This window comes from Neolamprologus brichardi, chromosome 20, assembly GCF_056152115.1.
Source record: "Neolamprologus brichardi isolate AB-2024 chromosome 20, ASM5615211v1, whole genome shotgun sequence".
Taxonomy (NCBI): Eukaryota; Metazoa; Chordata; class Actinopteri; order Cichliformes; family Cichlidae; genus Neolamprologus; species Neolamprologus brichardi.
The window spans coordinates 27,336,194-27,353,154 of NC_142123.1; the positions used below are offsets into that span (position 1 = coordinate 27,336,194).

Genomic DNA, 16,961 nt, shown 5'->3' on the forward strand with positions numbered 1-16,961 from the left:
GCATTTTGTTGCCTTGTACCTGTGACATGTGCAATGACAATAAAGTTGAATTCTATTCTATTCTATTCTATTCTATATTAATTCAGAAGACAAACACCGGTCTCTGCTTTTGAGATTAGCATTAAAACCCTCAGTTTTGACAAATAATACAGTTATAGTGGATCAGGTGACCCTGAATTTTCCCTTATTTGTGCTGCAATAAGCCCAGGCTCTTGCGGGCTTCCCATCATGTATGAATTTTTTCCTTCTTTGCTCGTTCTGTGTTTATACACCTCTCTGCATTTAATCATTAGTTAGTATGTATCTCTTGCACAGTGTATATGTTGTCCTGTCTCCTTTTCATCAACCTCAGCCAGTCACAGTAGATGGCTGTCTCTCCTTGAGCCTGTTTCTGCCAGATGTTTCTACCTCTTCAAATGGAGTTTTTCCTTCCTATTCACACTAAATGTTAGCTCATATGGGGTACTTAAATTGTTGGGGTTTTCTTTGTATTATTGTTGTGTTTTTACCCAGCAACATAAAGTGTCTTTAGGTGACTGTTGTTGTGATTTTGTGCGCTATAAATAGAATAGAATAGAATCGAATAGAATAATGTACTTCAGACCGGGTGATTGGCAAAATGTATAAATAGGATGGCGATTAGGGGAATTGGAGACAGCTGTGTAACACAGCAGGGATACATTGGGAATAAGAAGACAGTGGAAGACTCAACACAGGAAAGAGACAAGAGGCCACCAAACTAAAACACAGACTAAGACACACGAGCTTGACACAGACAAAACCGTAAACAGACATGAAGACAAGACTGGCTTTAACACTAGAGTGGTTTCACAAGTGTTCCATCCACTTGTGAAACGCTGAAAAAGAACTACACTTAAAAGCAATATGGAACTGAAAACAAAAGAATACATAATGTAAACATATCATCAAATAATCCAGGACTCACAAACAATGATATGATGAACAGAACTATAAAGAACAAAACTGAGAAATGCTTGGTAAACTGACCAAGAACTATGTCATCATGTCATTTTTTAATATCATAGTTAATGTGTCCTGATTTGTAGATAGTGCCATCTTACAAATACCAGGAAATCCAACTGGGTGACAAGCCAGAGTTGTTTGCCTACACACCCACTGACTAGAAAAAGGGTCCAGGACTCTTCAAGCTGGGATACAGGCATCAAAGAAAAAGATGTAAACAGATAGAAAGTCATCAGGAAGGCATTGCCTGTTGTTGCTGCTGCTGTCAGACTTTTTAATTCATCCACTTGTGTCAGACACATATTGAACAGGAATAAACATGACTCACTGCGCTCTCTCACTTTGTATGCCACAATGTTTGCTTAGACACCTGTATGCTTATATTGTTTATTATATCCCAGAAACATTAATGTTAAAACTTGTGTTCCTATGTCTATATATAAGTTTATTTTCATATCTCTATATTAATCTATTTATAGCTTCATTCCCTCACTTCATTTTATACAATTGCTTTGTTCCTGCATGAGAGCTATTTAAAGTGGTTTCACACACGGTGCCTCCAGATGAATACAGAGTAGTTTTGGACAGCAGAGGCTGGAGAATGGTATTGCTCTCTGTGTGGAAAATAACTACTTATTTGAAATGAAGATGAATGTATGTTGTCAAGGCAGAGTTGGCAGTTCATCTTATAATTGGAAGGTTGCCGGTTCGAGCCCCAGCTCCCACAGTCTCAGTCGTTGTGTCCTTGGGCAAGACACTTCATCTACTGCCTACTGGTGTTGGCCACAGGGGCCGATGGCGCGATATGGCAGCCTTGCTTCTGTCAGTCTGCCCCAGGGCAGCTGTGGCTACAACTGTAGCTTGCCTCCACCCGTGTGTGAATGAATAGTGGAATTGTAAAGCGCTTTGAGGGTCTCGAAAAGCGCTATATAAATGGAATCCATTATTATTATTATTATTATTATAAGATTAGGGAAACCTGCAGTCAGCTGAGACTGCAGAAGTCACTTGGATGAGTGACGAAACTTTTCTCCCACTGAAAACGCTACGTCCAGATGAACAGAATCAACCTTTAGGGATTTAATTACCTGGATGATTGAGCATGCATCAAGACATTCTCCGTGTTGTTTCTGAATTCTTTGTCTCCTTATGAATAATGTATATAATTTTGAATAATTTCATGTAAATTTAAGTCTTATTAATAGAAACTGAGGAAAGAATGTAATTTGTTTTTACAGGTCTTGATACTTGGATATGGGGATTAATAGGTGGTTATTTGTATATTTTTTATTATGTTCTGTATTTCAAACCGTAAATTAAGCTTGTTTGGTTATATTTTTTATTGCATTCTTGTAATTTTTCATGCTTGTACTTTTAATACATTTTTGATAACATAAAAATAAATCTGAAAGATACCTGCATTTTTCAATACAAAATTCACAGATATTTTCAAAATTGATTTGGCATGCAGTGTTACATTGGTAAAGTATAATATATTGCATTATAAACTTTCACAGGATCAGTACTGGACTATATCAAGTTCTGTATTGCAAATGTGACTGTGGACAAAAGCATTCGGGTTTTCCCAAACCAAAAACCCTGGATGACCAGCGAGGTCTGCACACTCCTCAAAGCCCACAATGCCGACTTTAGGTCTGTTGACAGAGCTCTGTACAGGTCTGCTCGAGCTGACCTGAAAAGGGGTCTCACCTGTCCAGCAACAACACACGAGAGGTGTGGCATGGAATAATAGACATCATAAACCATAGAGGCAGAATTGTGAAAACAGAAAACCTGAGTGTGCAGCTAGCAGTGGAAATAAACAGCTTCTTCGCCCGCTTTGAAACACTACAACAGCAGCATTCATCTGCCTCAGCCCTGCTCCCATCCTCATCCTCACCTGGTTCCTGAAATTTACATAATTGTAGTGCATTGGCTGTATTGAATTGAATATAAATGTCCTTTAATTTCTGAGGAATATTACAGTGAATATGGATGCAACTTGGCACACAGGTACAGTAGGTGGCCCAGAGGAGGGATGTGTTGAAAGTTGGACCTCAACTACTAAGGATGATTTTTAATGAATTTTTGAAATTTCCATAATTGTAGTGTATTGACTGTATTGAATTGTATATAAGTGTCCTTTAATTTTTGAGGAATTTTACAGTAAATCTGGCTGAAACTTGCAAATTTGCGTTGAATATAAGTTTCTTTTAATTTCTGAGTAATATAATATAATATAATATAATAATATATTGACATCAACTATTATGGATGATTTTTAATGAATTTTTGAATATGATGCAATATTTAAGTAAGTGTATTGAATTCAATATACATGTCCTTTAATTTTTGAGTAATATTACAGTAAATCTGGATGATATTTGGTACAGAGGTACAGAAGGTGTCCCAAAGAAGGAATGTGTTGAAAGTTGGACCTCAACTACTAAGGATGATTTTTAATGAAATTTTGAAATTTCCATAATTGTATTGACTGTATTGGGCTGTTCCATGTGTGTGCGCGCGTGACTGTTCGCGCGCGTGCACGTGCGCGCGGGTCAAGGCTTTCAATTGGGATATAAAGCGAAAAGGCGCTACCGTAAAGACTGGTGGAAAAGCGCAAGGAAATTTACGCGGCGGAGAAAAAGCGGCTGGCTTGACCGCGGCTCACAAATGACGGCTCACTTTACTGCGGTTATTTTTGCAGTCCGGCAGTTTGCAGGGTACTTTTTAAAATGAACGTATGAGCGGTGACATTTCCATCTCTGCCCCTGAAGATACCTCACTCCTGTCATGCAAGAGTCCATTCAGTTGGGAAATTTGGCAGTAAGTCGACTATCCCATTTAACACACCATCACAGGAGGAGTTAACCAGTAGCAAAGCGTGTGGTTAATCTTCTCTATGCTCAGCCACGGGCTTCAAAGTGCTGACTCACAGGTTGCTCTCAGCCAGTCTGGACGTTTCCTAAACTGAGCACAACTTCAAGCCAGGGATGAGAATATCCGTACTGTCCAAGAAGCTGTGGTGCGTCCACAAACAGCTAATCCTTGTGCTCACTCCGCTCGTGTTTCTGCCTTTACTTTTTACTCTACCGGAGAAGGTGAGTACATTTTTTTGTGCCACAGTTATGCATCCACTGTTTTCCAAAAAACTTACACACACGAAAGCACGGCTGTCCTATTATAAATGCATAACACAGGTGCAAGCAGGAGATTTATGTGTTTAAAATCAGACTAGTTCGCAAAGGGTTTGGTCCATCTTTATACTTGTTTTGATTAATCAGAAACTTACAGACGTGCTTATATAAACTGAGATTTTTTAAGTAATAAATTTAGTCAATAATGCTAAAAACACTCAGCTTCTAGGGTCACTACAACCTCAATGCTTTTTACTCTTGGTTAAGCACAATAAAGCTTTTGCTGGGAGTATTTTCACTGTTTGTGCATACTCCGTGAATCATCTGATTCAGCCAAAGAGTCAATAACGCAAATCTAAAACTAAAAAGTGATTATTATGTTAATGCTTTCATGTTAACGATGTAAAAATGAATGTTGTCTCTCTGAAACACATATAATGTGAAGGATACACAAGTTACTGAAAACATAACGTGTACTCTGCTTTCTTTTTTCTTGTTAAGTCTTTGCTTTGTTTTTTAGCTGTTTTTTTGTATTATTGCACAAATATTATTGACATGTTTCTGATCTTTTTAGGAGGGAAAATGTCTTTACGTGGTGGTGCTCATGGCTATGTTTTGGTGCACGGAGGCCCTCCCTCTTGCTGTCACAGCCATGCTTCCAGTCTGCCTCTTCCCAACACTGGGAATTCTTCCAGCCAAAAAAATCTGCCCTCAGTACTTCATCGAGACCAATTTTCTCTTCCTCAGCGGCCTTGTGTTGGCATCATCGATTGAGGAGTGGGGCCTGCATCGCAGAATAGCCCTAAAGGTCCTCAGTATTGTTGGAGTAAAACCAGCCTGGTGAGAAAATAACTTTATCAGAAGGCAGTTTAAAGCTGATGAGGATTCTGTATTTATCCCATTTTAAGTAATACCTGGAACTTATTTTATTTCCCTGTGTTGTGGACCTCTGTGCTGTCCAGAAATACCTAAGTCACCCTACATGTCCTTTTCACGTCTGTTTAAATAACATTGTCACAAAATATGGTAGATAGTTAATTCAGAAAATTCTGCAACAGGGAGGGATATAATAATAAAACATATAAATGTCTGAATCTTTTGCACAGAACTACATCTTTTAATTATTTTTATTTTCATACTTAGGGTTGTTTACTGAGTTTAAGATTGTGGACTGAATGTTTTTTCCAGGCTCATACTGGGAATGATGCTGACCTCGTCCTTCCTGTCCATGTGGCTCAGTAACACCGCCACAACAGCCATGATGCTCCCTATCGCAAATGCCATCCTGGAGAGCCTGTTTGGTGATCTGGAAACCCTAAAACAAAAGTGCAAGTCTGTCGAGGATCACGAGAATGTCGTAATAAATGGTACGCTGTCAGTTTTCAAACTTATAATGATGACAAATCAAGGTTTTCTCTGAAATTTACATCTTAAATAATATACTGAATGAAAGTGATCATCTTATGAGTGAGAGAAAACGTTTGACCAATTTTAAATCTTTTTTGGCTGAACCAAAACATTGTTTAATTCAGTCTTATTGTCTTCATAGTCGTTCAAGCAGCAAAGGGCATTGTGACAGGGGCGAATGAACATTAAACCCTTCATCCTCAAATGAACAGGAACATAAATTTCATTGAAGGCAGGTTGAACGTTTATCATCCAACCGTGTCTCTTCACAAAATGTTTCATTCTGGAAAGATGATTATTGCATGGTTTTAACTTTAACCAAGAGCCTTTAATATATAATCTAACATATGAACTTTGTGCAGTGTTTCCAATGAACTATCTGACACCAAGTTAGTCAATCCTGAAGTAGTAATTGATTAAGGGGGCTTTGTTGACTCAAAGTCAGCTATTAAATAAAACAAAAGTACACAACTGTAAAAGAGCTGAAACTCACAATTTAACTCATGTTTGGACACTTTGAAGATTGAGTAAGTTAGGGTTCAGGGTTACATGTGAAACTGCCAAAATCTATTTGATTTATTTTCTTGCAGGTCAGTCTAGTGTAAAGCTGCATTCACTGCCCTCAGTGCCAACAGAAAAACAAATGATGGCAACAGAAGGGTAAGAAGCCTTTTTGTGTTTTGTTTTATATTTTTATTTTAAAGACATTTCACTCCACTGATGTCTTTGATAAATAATTGCACAAACAATAGATGTTGAGCTTTGCTTAGCTTATGTCATGGTTGGCTGCGTGGCAGGCGAGCAAGCAGAGTGGTGGACCCAAAATGCAGAATTCAGACACGGAAGTGAAACTTAAAGCGCAGCTTTATTGCTGAAAATTGAAAAACCTCGAACTAACTAAACTCACCAAAAGACAAACAAAAGTCTGAACAGAGGAACCGAGGACTGAAACACTGGAAAAGAAATAAAACACAAGGAGCCCAAGAACAGGAATTACTCAAAACAAATCCCACTGGGTCGACCATGAGTCCACTAATCAAAAAGTTCAGGAAGCCGACCCGGAGGCCGACAGCACAAAAGTCAAACACAGGGTACTCAGGCGCGGAAGGTAGCGGCGGCGGCGACAGAGCTGGTCCGGAGGCCGGCCACGACGGCGACGACGCCCAGCCAGTGGCCTGGAAGGCGGTCGGCAATGTTAAGGGGCTGGACGTACATTGGACGGTAGCGTAGCAACCGCAGGACCGGGCGAGGCCGAAGCTGGACCAGACGAGAATGGCGCTGCAGGCGGCGGCGCAACAGGCTGGACGGATCCCTTGGACCCTCCAGCGACGACAGGAGGCTGAACGGGCCCCTCAGACCCTTTAGCAGAGGGTGACGGCTGGGCAGGCTCTCCAGAAGCCCCAGCGTACGAGGTAGATGCAGGGCCAGAGGTCATTGAGACCACTGGTTAACCAGGTGGGTGAGAGTACAGCAGGCTAGGGGGCTGAACTGAAGTCTGAACTGGCGGCCGTTGAAACGGTTGTGGTGAGAGTGGAGTAGGTGATGGAGTAGATGACTGCACTGGCGGCCAGGCGGGTAACTGGGCTACAGGCAACGGGGACACTGGAAACTGAGCCGAAGGTGGCGACTGAGCAGAAGGTGGCTGCTGGGCAGCTAACAGAGCTGAGAGCGAGAGAGCAAAGGACACTGGTTACTGAGCTGCGGGCAGCACTAATGATTGTGATGGAGGTTTAGCAGGTGAAGAAGTGGCTAACTGGGCTGCAGGCCGGGCGGCTAGGTGAGCTACAGGGGCTTGAGGTAGTGACTGAGCTATGGACTGGAAAGATGACGGAATTGACGGCAGGGCTAAAGACTGAAAATACCAAGCAGCGAGGGTTTCTAAGAGGGTGGCTGAGTCTACTTTGCCGGGGCCACCAATGCCAAAAAATCCAAAACAGAGCCTCGCTCTTAGTTTTGTTATGATTCGAGACAGCTCACTGATGTCCGGAAAACTCGGGGGGAAAACTTGTAGTTGACAGGAAATCATCAAAAAACACTACCTGAATCAGTCTCTTGGGAGTGTCCCCAGCATGAATTACGGCCCGGCAATAATCCTACAGCTGCTCTAGCAACTCCTCCTCCCAGCCTAAAAATACCTCATACTAACTAAACTCACCAAAAGACAAACAAAAGTCTGAACAGAGGAACCGAGGACTGAAACACTGGAAAAGAAATACTAAACTGGAGCAGGAGACGAAACACTAGAAACAGAAACACAGGGCTTATATACACAGGGGAGTAATCAGGGAATGGAAAACAGGAGGGAGACACAGCTGGGAGGGTATGGGCTAACGAGACACAGGGAGAAAAGCTAGACACACTGAGATAAGGCACAACCTTTCACAATAAAACGGAAAACAAGAAACAGACACAGACTTGACACTGAACTGAACTTATACTGAACGAGAGACACAACCTAAGAACTAATCCCTCACAAAGAATAATACTAATAAACAAAGCATGACAAAAGGATCAGAATACAACCCATAATACAAAGGAATATAAGAACTGAAAATGCTGGTTTAAAATGACCCAGGACTGTGACAGCTTACTGCGAAGACTAGAAATGAGGTAGATGTAGTTCTAATGGCAACAAAATCCAAGAAACTATCCAGGTGCTAGTGCTATGAATATAGGGCAAGTTTAAAATACCCAGGATATATTTTCCTCTCTAGCATCATTTACCCTGATATCATGTTAGATGAGAGAGTGGTGTGATGTTCACGTTTTTGTGGTGTTATATGAAAGAAGTGGCATATACACAGCCAGACAGAAGACATGTGGACAGGTCTACTTACAGCAGAACTGCAAAGACAAACTATAATATTAGAAAAGCTCTGTACAGTAGTGTAGTATTAAAAAGTGTTGCATGAATATGACGGTGCTGTGGAATGCAAAACTGAAAAAGTGTCATATAAATGCTGACCTTGCAAGTCAACAGACTTATAAGTAACATAATTATGTCATTAAAATATGAGGACCTGACTGTAACTATAAATATGTTCTGTTAAATTAGCAGGCGATGCTGTTTCATGTGCATCTAAGAGTTTTTGCCTTAGTTTTTCATCTTCAGCCCAGGCAGTGTTAACTGACCCGTAATGAACAGATGAAAACCAAAAAAAAGATTTCAGATTGATAAATTTTCTTGGCCTTATGGTTAGGTGCCCTGTTTCAGTGTTGTAGTACTATAGTTTAGGTTTACAGAACAATACGATTGCTTTCAATTGCTTATAGCAAACAGGTAAAAAGGAGGAATAAAGCTGCTTTTAAAGACCTATCTTGACTGAGGCTCATCATAGAAAGAGAAGAACTTAATAATTAAATGTTCTAGTCCTAGAACATGCTGTTACCTAAGCACTGAAGCCCGTGCATTTTTCAGGAAAGGAGGCAGTGATTTTGTACATGATGATCTCTGATTGTGAACATGACCTGCTTTCAATCAGGCTTTCACAACAAGGTTAACCCTTAAGTAACCCTTCTAAGCCCCAAATCCTGCTTCATAGTGCAGGCATCATTCCCTTTGTCTGTGTTATATTTATGTTTTAATTACTGAGCTTTACATTTTACAGACTGTGAAATACAAAACTAAGCTAACACATATGAAGTTTGCGGATTCATTTTGACATACAAACTAAAGAGTAATATCCAGCTGTGCAAACTCTGTAATAATTCACATTTTATGTAAAATAATGTTTCTGAAAGGACTGATACACCAGAACTGACGGACCCGAGGACAGCTGAGGAGAGCCGAGCAGAGGCGCAGTATCAGCTCAAAGTCTGGAAGGGGTTTTTGATTTGTATCCCTTATGCTGCCAGTATCGGAGGAACCGCCACACTGACGGGCACGGCACCTAACCTCATTCTGATTGGACAGCTGAAAAGGTAACTCTTTTGTTTTTGTGTAGCATTTAAACAATGCGGATTCAGACACAGAACTGATATGTTTCAGTGTGTTTAACAGTTATAATTTTGTCTTTCACAGCTACTTTCCAGACTGTGATCTTATCAATTTTGGCTCTTGGTTTGCATTTGCTTTCCCACTCATGCTCCTCTTCCTGTTTTTGGGATGGCTATGGATTGCATTTCTCTACGGAGGATTGAATACAAGGTTGTGTATCTTTTCTTGCTAAATTTTTCAATAACACCATCGGCATTACAGGATACAAAAACTGGACCATTCCATGAGTAAGGTTTTTATTTTATGAGAGACAATGTTTACATCATGTGTTCAATTTTTTGCAGATTGTGCATCACAAAACAAGACAGGAGAACCCAGGCAGAAGCCAGAGCCAAGGCACTGATAAAGGAAGATTACAGAAAACTAGGGCCCATAAAGTGAGGACTCGTGTATGTCTTGAAATCTCATGCAATAGATGCTGGATGAAAACTTTCTAGGACATAGTCTTTGACTTACTCTTATTCTGCATTCATGCTTTCAGCTTTGCAGAGGGAGCCATTTCTTTCTTTTTTGTACTGTTTGCCGTTCTCCTCTTCACAAGGGATCCAAAGTTTGTGACCGGCTGGTCTGTGTTTTTTAAAAAAGGGTAAGAGAAGCTGACTTTTAAAACCTTGTACGAAAGCTAGCACATTGTATTCTGGTTCTGTGCTCTATTAGGTGTCCATTTCTATTTTGTGCTCGTCTTGCTGTCCTTCAGGTACGTTTCGGATGCAGTCACCGGTGTCATCATTGTGTCTATATTGTTCTTTTTTCCTTCACAAAAGCCTTCCCTGAGATGGTGGTCCGACCCTCAAGGTTAGTGATAGCATATCTGCTAAAATGCCATTTATGAGGCATCATTGTCTCATTTCAGTTCTATTTGTTACCATATATAGGATTTTCTGTCGCAATATTACAACTTTGATAAGTCAAAAGTTAATATCTAAGACCAGATATTTGTGGAAAATTCAAAGATTCTGTGTCTCTGTTTCTAGAACAGCTTTTGCAAAACACAGAAATTAAGCTGAGGAATGTTAATAATATAGATTAGAGAGTCTGAGGAAAGTTCCCGTCTGAAAGTGAGACTGTAGTTTCTCTGTTTCTGTGATTAGAATAATCTCTTAAAGCTATGTGGACACACTTTGGGTTTTTTTCTTTGTGTGTTTGTGTACTTGTATTTTGGATTACTCGTGTTGTAGCTACATGCCTGAAACGTCCATTTAATAATCAAATTCTGGTGAATCTTTTTCTCTTGGTGGACAAAAAAACCTCTTATGGAAATAATTTTATTGATTTGGTTAACTCCAAAATGTGAATACAAATGCGAATCAGCATCCACTAAAATGGAGAAGCGTGTGTGTGTGTGTGTGTGTGTGTGTGAGTGAGTGAGTGAGTGAGTGCTTATGTTATGTTCAGCTGGTCAAATAAACAACTTGATGCTGGAAAAGAAAGCAAGCCATGTGGTTCATCTGTCACTGAGGGTCACATTATTCGAATAGAGTGGGTTCACTCTATGTCAAACAGAGTAGGACTTTCAGCTCATTAAACTAAAAATAGAGCAAATAAATACAAAAATATGGTAAAACTACAAAAGAATATTTGGTAGAAAGCACTAAGATGTGTATGTTAACATGCCAAATATATTATATGGTAGACTATATGGTTTGCTGCTAAGCAGTTTGGTGGTAGTTTGATTTTCAACTCATCCATATGTTAACGTGTTCTTCACCACAACCCTAAACCCAGAGATACTTCTTCCGCCTTTTTAAGATTCAAGATTCAAGATTTTTATTTGCCATTTGAGCACAGGACCAACAGTCCATGCACATTGGAATTCTTGTGCAGAGCTCTCCGGGTCAAGTCAAACTTTTTACAAGATAAAGACAAAGCAACTAAAAAAGGAAAATAGAAATAAAGTAAGGAATAGAGATGTTATACTGAGGCAGAATCTTTTACTACTCATTATAAGGTTAACAATTAAGTTTAAGGATTTTAATCTCACACTGTATCGGTGCACAACAGCCTTTACATTTTTCTACACATGATAAACATTTTCTAATTGTTTTATCTCACATTTTTCCTCAGCTCTAAACACTCCTTATGTGCCTCTCCTTTCATGGAAAAAAGTCCAGGAATCGGTTCCTTGGAATATCATTATGCTGCTTGGAGGCGGCTTTGCCATGGCCAAAGCTTGTGAGGTAAAGATGCTACATATAATATGTATGTAATACATATAATACACGAACAATGTTTCCTGTCTCTGTGCTAAGTTAAAACTGCTATGTGGTGCCTATGGTGGCATCCAACTTTTTAGCAAATATTTTGGGACCATTTCCCCCAAAATACCAAAGGAAGCTGTTATTTTCAGCTTGCTTACTAATGCTTCTTTAAACCTCTATAGTTTAGAGTGGAAATGGAGGAAGTTAAAGTCTACTAAGTCTGTTTATTAAAATGTGTCTCTGCTCTCCTCCGGTTGTCAGTGCTTTGTTTGATTCAAGTTCTCTGTTTTGGTTTATTATGTTGTTATTTGATCTTCAACCTTTCACCTCTGTCACGTGGCATTCTGCAGGAGTCTGGACTCGCGTCCTGGATGGGAGGCCACCTCCAGCCTTTGGCTCAAGTCCCTCCTGCTGCAGCTGTGATGTTGATCACTGCTTTCCTGGCTTGTTTCACGGAGTTTGCCAGTAACACTGCCACCATTATCATATTTTTACCTGTCATTGCTGAACTGGTAAGGCTGGTCTACAACCTAAATATATACAATTTCGCATACAGTTTTAGACTGTATGCGAAATTAAAGTGAAAGTATATCATCAGATTTTTTTTTCTATTCCTGTGTTATATTTTAGCTGAGAAAAATATCTTCACATATCAGTTTACCTGTGTGAGGTACAAACTCATTGCACCATGCCAATGCAATCAAACTGACACAGACGACCATCAGGGAAACAAACTGGACGACTGTCTTACAAGATAAAGAAGTCAAAGTGAAGGGTGAACACGTTTTGCTGTCGACCTTGTCCTTTATGTCACTCAGAGGTTTACTGGTCTTGTTAAACTTTTGCAATAGATGTTCTTATGTTTGTAGACTGTTGGACATTAACTCTTGTTAGACAATTATTATCTGGAGCTTAAGTACTCCAAGACAATGGCTACACAGGAAGAATAACCACTTAATAGCATATAATTGTATAGGCTAGGTTTAAACTTTAGGACGCTAAGCTGTTTTTACAAACACAAACAGGCACAACACACATTTTGCTTTTACTGTATTTGAAGTTGTACACGTGCTAAAATAATAATTTATTTCTAGACTAGATGAATAGCTGTAAAACATTTATCTTATGGGGATAACAAGTGAATGGCATTTCCTATATTTTTATTTTTCTCCCATTCTGCAGTACCTTCATTAGTGGTGTTATTATTTGTTATTTAACTGGTTACTGAATTCCCATCCTTGAGCTGAGTATTTTGGCCATCATCATCTTGTTTTGAAACTGGAAGTTACAAACAATGGGTGGCGCTGACAATAAGACTTAAAACTAGTGATTAAGACCACAAACCCATCAACAAAGTGTTAAATGAGTTTATAGATCGAGGGAGACAAACATCCATTTTCCCGCAGATCCCAATACAATTGTTTTGTAACTAGCAAAGTTGCCTCCATCTTGATATACAGTCTATAATTATATAGAGTGAACATGTGATCACGTTAACGCTAGCATTTAATAAAAAATAAAAAGTAACTATTCTGTACATAGTTAGTTCATATCAGTACTGTAACATGATTTTTCAGAAATGTAGTCAGTGATGAGTAAAGGCTTTAGGATTTAAACAATCTGTAGGCTAGCCTCCTAAAGCACACAATAAAAGAATGGACTGATTGACTGTTATTGCATTTACAGCCCATATTAGTTTCTTAATTAGTTTCTTAATTTTTTTTAACTAATTTTGTATATTATATGTTAATTGAACTCCAGTGAATATGATCTTGTTGCACTTCTGGCTGCAGAGAGCCATGCAAACCCAGCTCCTGTATTATCTGTTTTTGCAAAGTATTGCTCCAAAATGAAGTATATAAAACTTTTATGCTTCTGTATTTTGCTGCCTTTGCCAAATGACTAATGAATGTTCTTTTCACCTTTGTCCCCTTACTGTACTTTAAATTTAAGATTCTGGATTTTCACTCTAAATAAGCATAATGGGCCTTTTTATACATCCTGTCATAAACATCTTTTCCCTCCACAGGCTATTAATGTCTCAGTGAACCCTCTGTACTTCATGATACCTGCCACAGTAGGATGTTCATACGCCTTCATGCTGCCAGTGTCCACACCACCCAACTCAATTGCCTTCGCATCTGGACACCTTATGGTGAAAGACATGGTAAGATCCTCATTGGGTCTTGACCTTGAAAATATTACACAAAATTACAGCTTTTGTTTTCCATTTCTGGTTCCTCAGGTGAAAACTGGCTTCGTGATGAACATCCTGGGTATCCTGTCAGTCACTCTGGCAATGAATACGTGGGGCATTGCCATGTTTAATTTGAATACTTACCCTGAATGGGCTCTCCCATTTAACAAGTCTGCTCTTGTGACCAATGCACACTTATCTGTGGCTCAGTCGCTTAATGCCACGTTGTGACCACACACCAGATTTTAGCAAGAAGTTATTATAGAAGAAGTACCAGAAGAGTGAGCAGGGAGGAAAAACTGAAGTAGATACAGTTGTGATCAGAGGTTTACATCCACTCATCGTGGGCATGTGTGTCTCTGTAATTTAGGGCTTTTAATGATTTCTTTGAATTCGAGATTTTAATGGGTGGGATGATTACACAGCATACATGTTTCATTGGAATATTTGGGATTTTTGGTCATTAGACATCTACCAATGACAGGGAAGAATACTGTTGATTGACATAAATAAAGTAGTGGGTCACCTAGGCAACCAGGACCTGAAATGTCCACAAGTGACTAGGTGGCAACTTTAAAGCAATATATGCTGTGAAAATTGACTCCTTCCAACCGTACATACATTTCACATACATCACATTGGGAAGATGGGGAGAAAAAAGAACTCCACCCAGACTGAGCTCCTACAGGAGGGCAGTTTGAGAACAGAAAAAAACACAGCAGCACAGAGAGCACATGAACACACCATACAACATAAAGGACGGGCATCGGAGGCATTTGGAGGGGGAGGAGGGGGATTGTACATCTGTCTGTCTATATATTTGAGCCTGTACATATACTTTTGACTTGTGGATTAGAGAAAATCCAAAGTAAATTCAAACTTAAGATGAGATAACTTTTATTAGTCCCTTGTGCACCTATATTCATAAAAGATGCTGTAGAAGTCATTCCACCCTTTAAAAAGTCTAGTTCAAAGAAATCATTAAAAGCTCAAAATTACCATGACATTCATGCCTATGATGAGTGTAGATAAATTCATCACTACAATTGCTTCTGTACTGTCACAGCCAGAAAACACATTTTTCCAGCTGTTAATGATGCTTTGAAAAGGTTATCATATATATATTTGACTGCCTTTTTAGGGTCTCAAAGGTCTAGATTTTAAGCTGTGAACAGATTTGGTACAAAAATGTTACATTTTAAAGACAATGAAGCAATACATGAACTCAGTTAATGAGAGTTGATGTATTGCTAAGTTTAAAAACTGCTGAAGTATTTTACTCTCTGCTTTCTTAAAACTGAATTAGAGCAACATTTAACCTCAAACACATGCTTTGAGCACTGAAGAGTGTTTTATATTTTTTAAATAATCAGTCAGACTGCAGAGTGTGCTGTTTGTATCGTTACTACAGGCTGACCTCTGCTGGAAGAAGGAATGAGACTGTGAATAACACTTTTTAAAGTATATATTATGGTTAAAATCACTAAAAGATTGTTACTTGTTTATGTTTCACATGGCACACTGCTAAAGCCATACCACATAAACAACATTTTAAATCATTTCCTTTATTATATTATGAATCTTGACTAATGAATGTGTAACTTTTGTTACATGGTGATCTGCACTCATATATTGTGCTGTCATAAATAAAGCCAGTTTGTAACTTGATGTTGTTTATGTATTTGTTATGCACTGTTTTTTTTTTTTAAGTGAGTTCCCCTGTTTGTATCAGGAACGTTTTTTCAACTCTTGCTGGAACGTTGCGGCCCCTGCACACACACATAGGCACACAGCACAAAGCACAAAATTCCTTATAATGTTCGCTTGGTGTTCTCACATGCCCCAACAATTGTTAACTTGTGCAGTAATGTGGTGGTTATTCAGTGTAAGCGTTGCCACAGCAAAAGGTCTGTAGTGTTTAAATGTGAAATCAGAAAGGTTATCCAAAGCTAACAGACCGTAACCAAATGTACTAATTTGTACAACAAATACAAAGGTTACAGGCAAATAACCTTTGACCCAAAGCAGATTCAAAACTGTGACTTGATGCTTTTATTTATTTTGTGTGTGTTATTCATAAAATTTGAAACAAAAACCAGTTAGTGTAACCAGTTAGGGCGACCGTGGGTCAGTGGGTTGGGAAGCGTATCTGTAACCGGAAGGTCGCTGGTTCGGGTTCTGGCCCCGGGTTCTCTGTCCTGGTCGTTGTGTCCTTGGGCAAGACACTTTACCCTACCGCCTACTGGTGTTGGCCAGAGAGGCCGATGGCGCGATATGGCAGCCTCGCTTCTGTCAGTCTGCCCCAGGGCAGCTGTGGCTACAACCGTAGCTTGCCTCCACCAGTGTGTGAATGTGAGAGTGAATGAAAAATGGAATTGTAAAGCGCTTTGGGTGCCTTGAAAAGCGCTATATAAATCCAATCCATTATTATTAGTAGTAGTAGTATTTAAGACTCAAAATAAATAGGCCTACCTTTTTACCACTATAAGTAATTAAGTATTTTGTGTATCTTCTCTAACAACTCACACTGTGTGCACAGCTGACAGGTTAGCTTACTTGAATAATAATAATAATAATGGATTGGATTTATATAGCGCTTTTCAAGGCACCCAAAGCGCTTTACAATGCCATTATTCATTCACACTCACATTCACACACTGGTGGAGGCAAGCTACGGTTGTAGCCACAGCTGCCCTGGGGCAGACTGACAGAAGCGAGGCTGCCATATCGCGCCGAATAAGTTAAAGTAGGCTTTGAGGAAGGCTTTTGGGAGCCATGGGTACAGCTTTCATTACAAACAGATATGCCAGCACCGATTATCCATCAGAGTCCTGAGTCCTGACTCAGTTTTGACTTCTTATGATCTTTTTAAACTTTTATTGTTTTTAGGGTGTCTGTCTGCCTTTAGGTTTATTGATTAGAATTGAATTCATTTGTGTTAGTTTATTCCTGCCTACTCAATTGTTTTCTGCCGATTACCCCTATGTGTCTTTCAGTATAAATAGTGTCAGGTGTCCTTTATTGTGGTGTCTCATGGATTT

At 39.4% G+C, this 16,961-nt stretch overlaps 1 protein-coding gene across 1 annotated transcript; it reads left to right on the plus strand.

The window, feature by feature from the left end:
* Positions 1-3,607: 3,607 nt before the first annotated feature.
* Positions 3,608-15,588, plus strand: slc13a3 (solute carrier family 13 member 3). Its single transcript, XM_006794089.3, has 13 exons — positions 3,608-4,085; positions 4,696-4,961; positions 5,310-5,488; positions 6,119-6,188; positions 9,270-9,449; positions 9,550-9,675; positions 9,810-9,902; positions 10,007-10,111; positions 10,223-10,320; positions 11,590-11,702; positions 12,074-12,235; positions 13,753-13,890; positions 13,969-15,588. Exons 1-13 carry the CDS (start codon positions 3,978-3,980, stop codon positions 14,149-14,151), a joined length of 1,821 nt encoding a protein of 606 aa, XP_006794152.1. The 5' UTR covers positions 3,608-3,977; the 3' UTR covers positions 14,152-15,588.
* Positions 15,589-16,961: the final 1,373 nt, after the last annotated feature.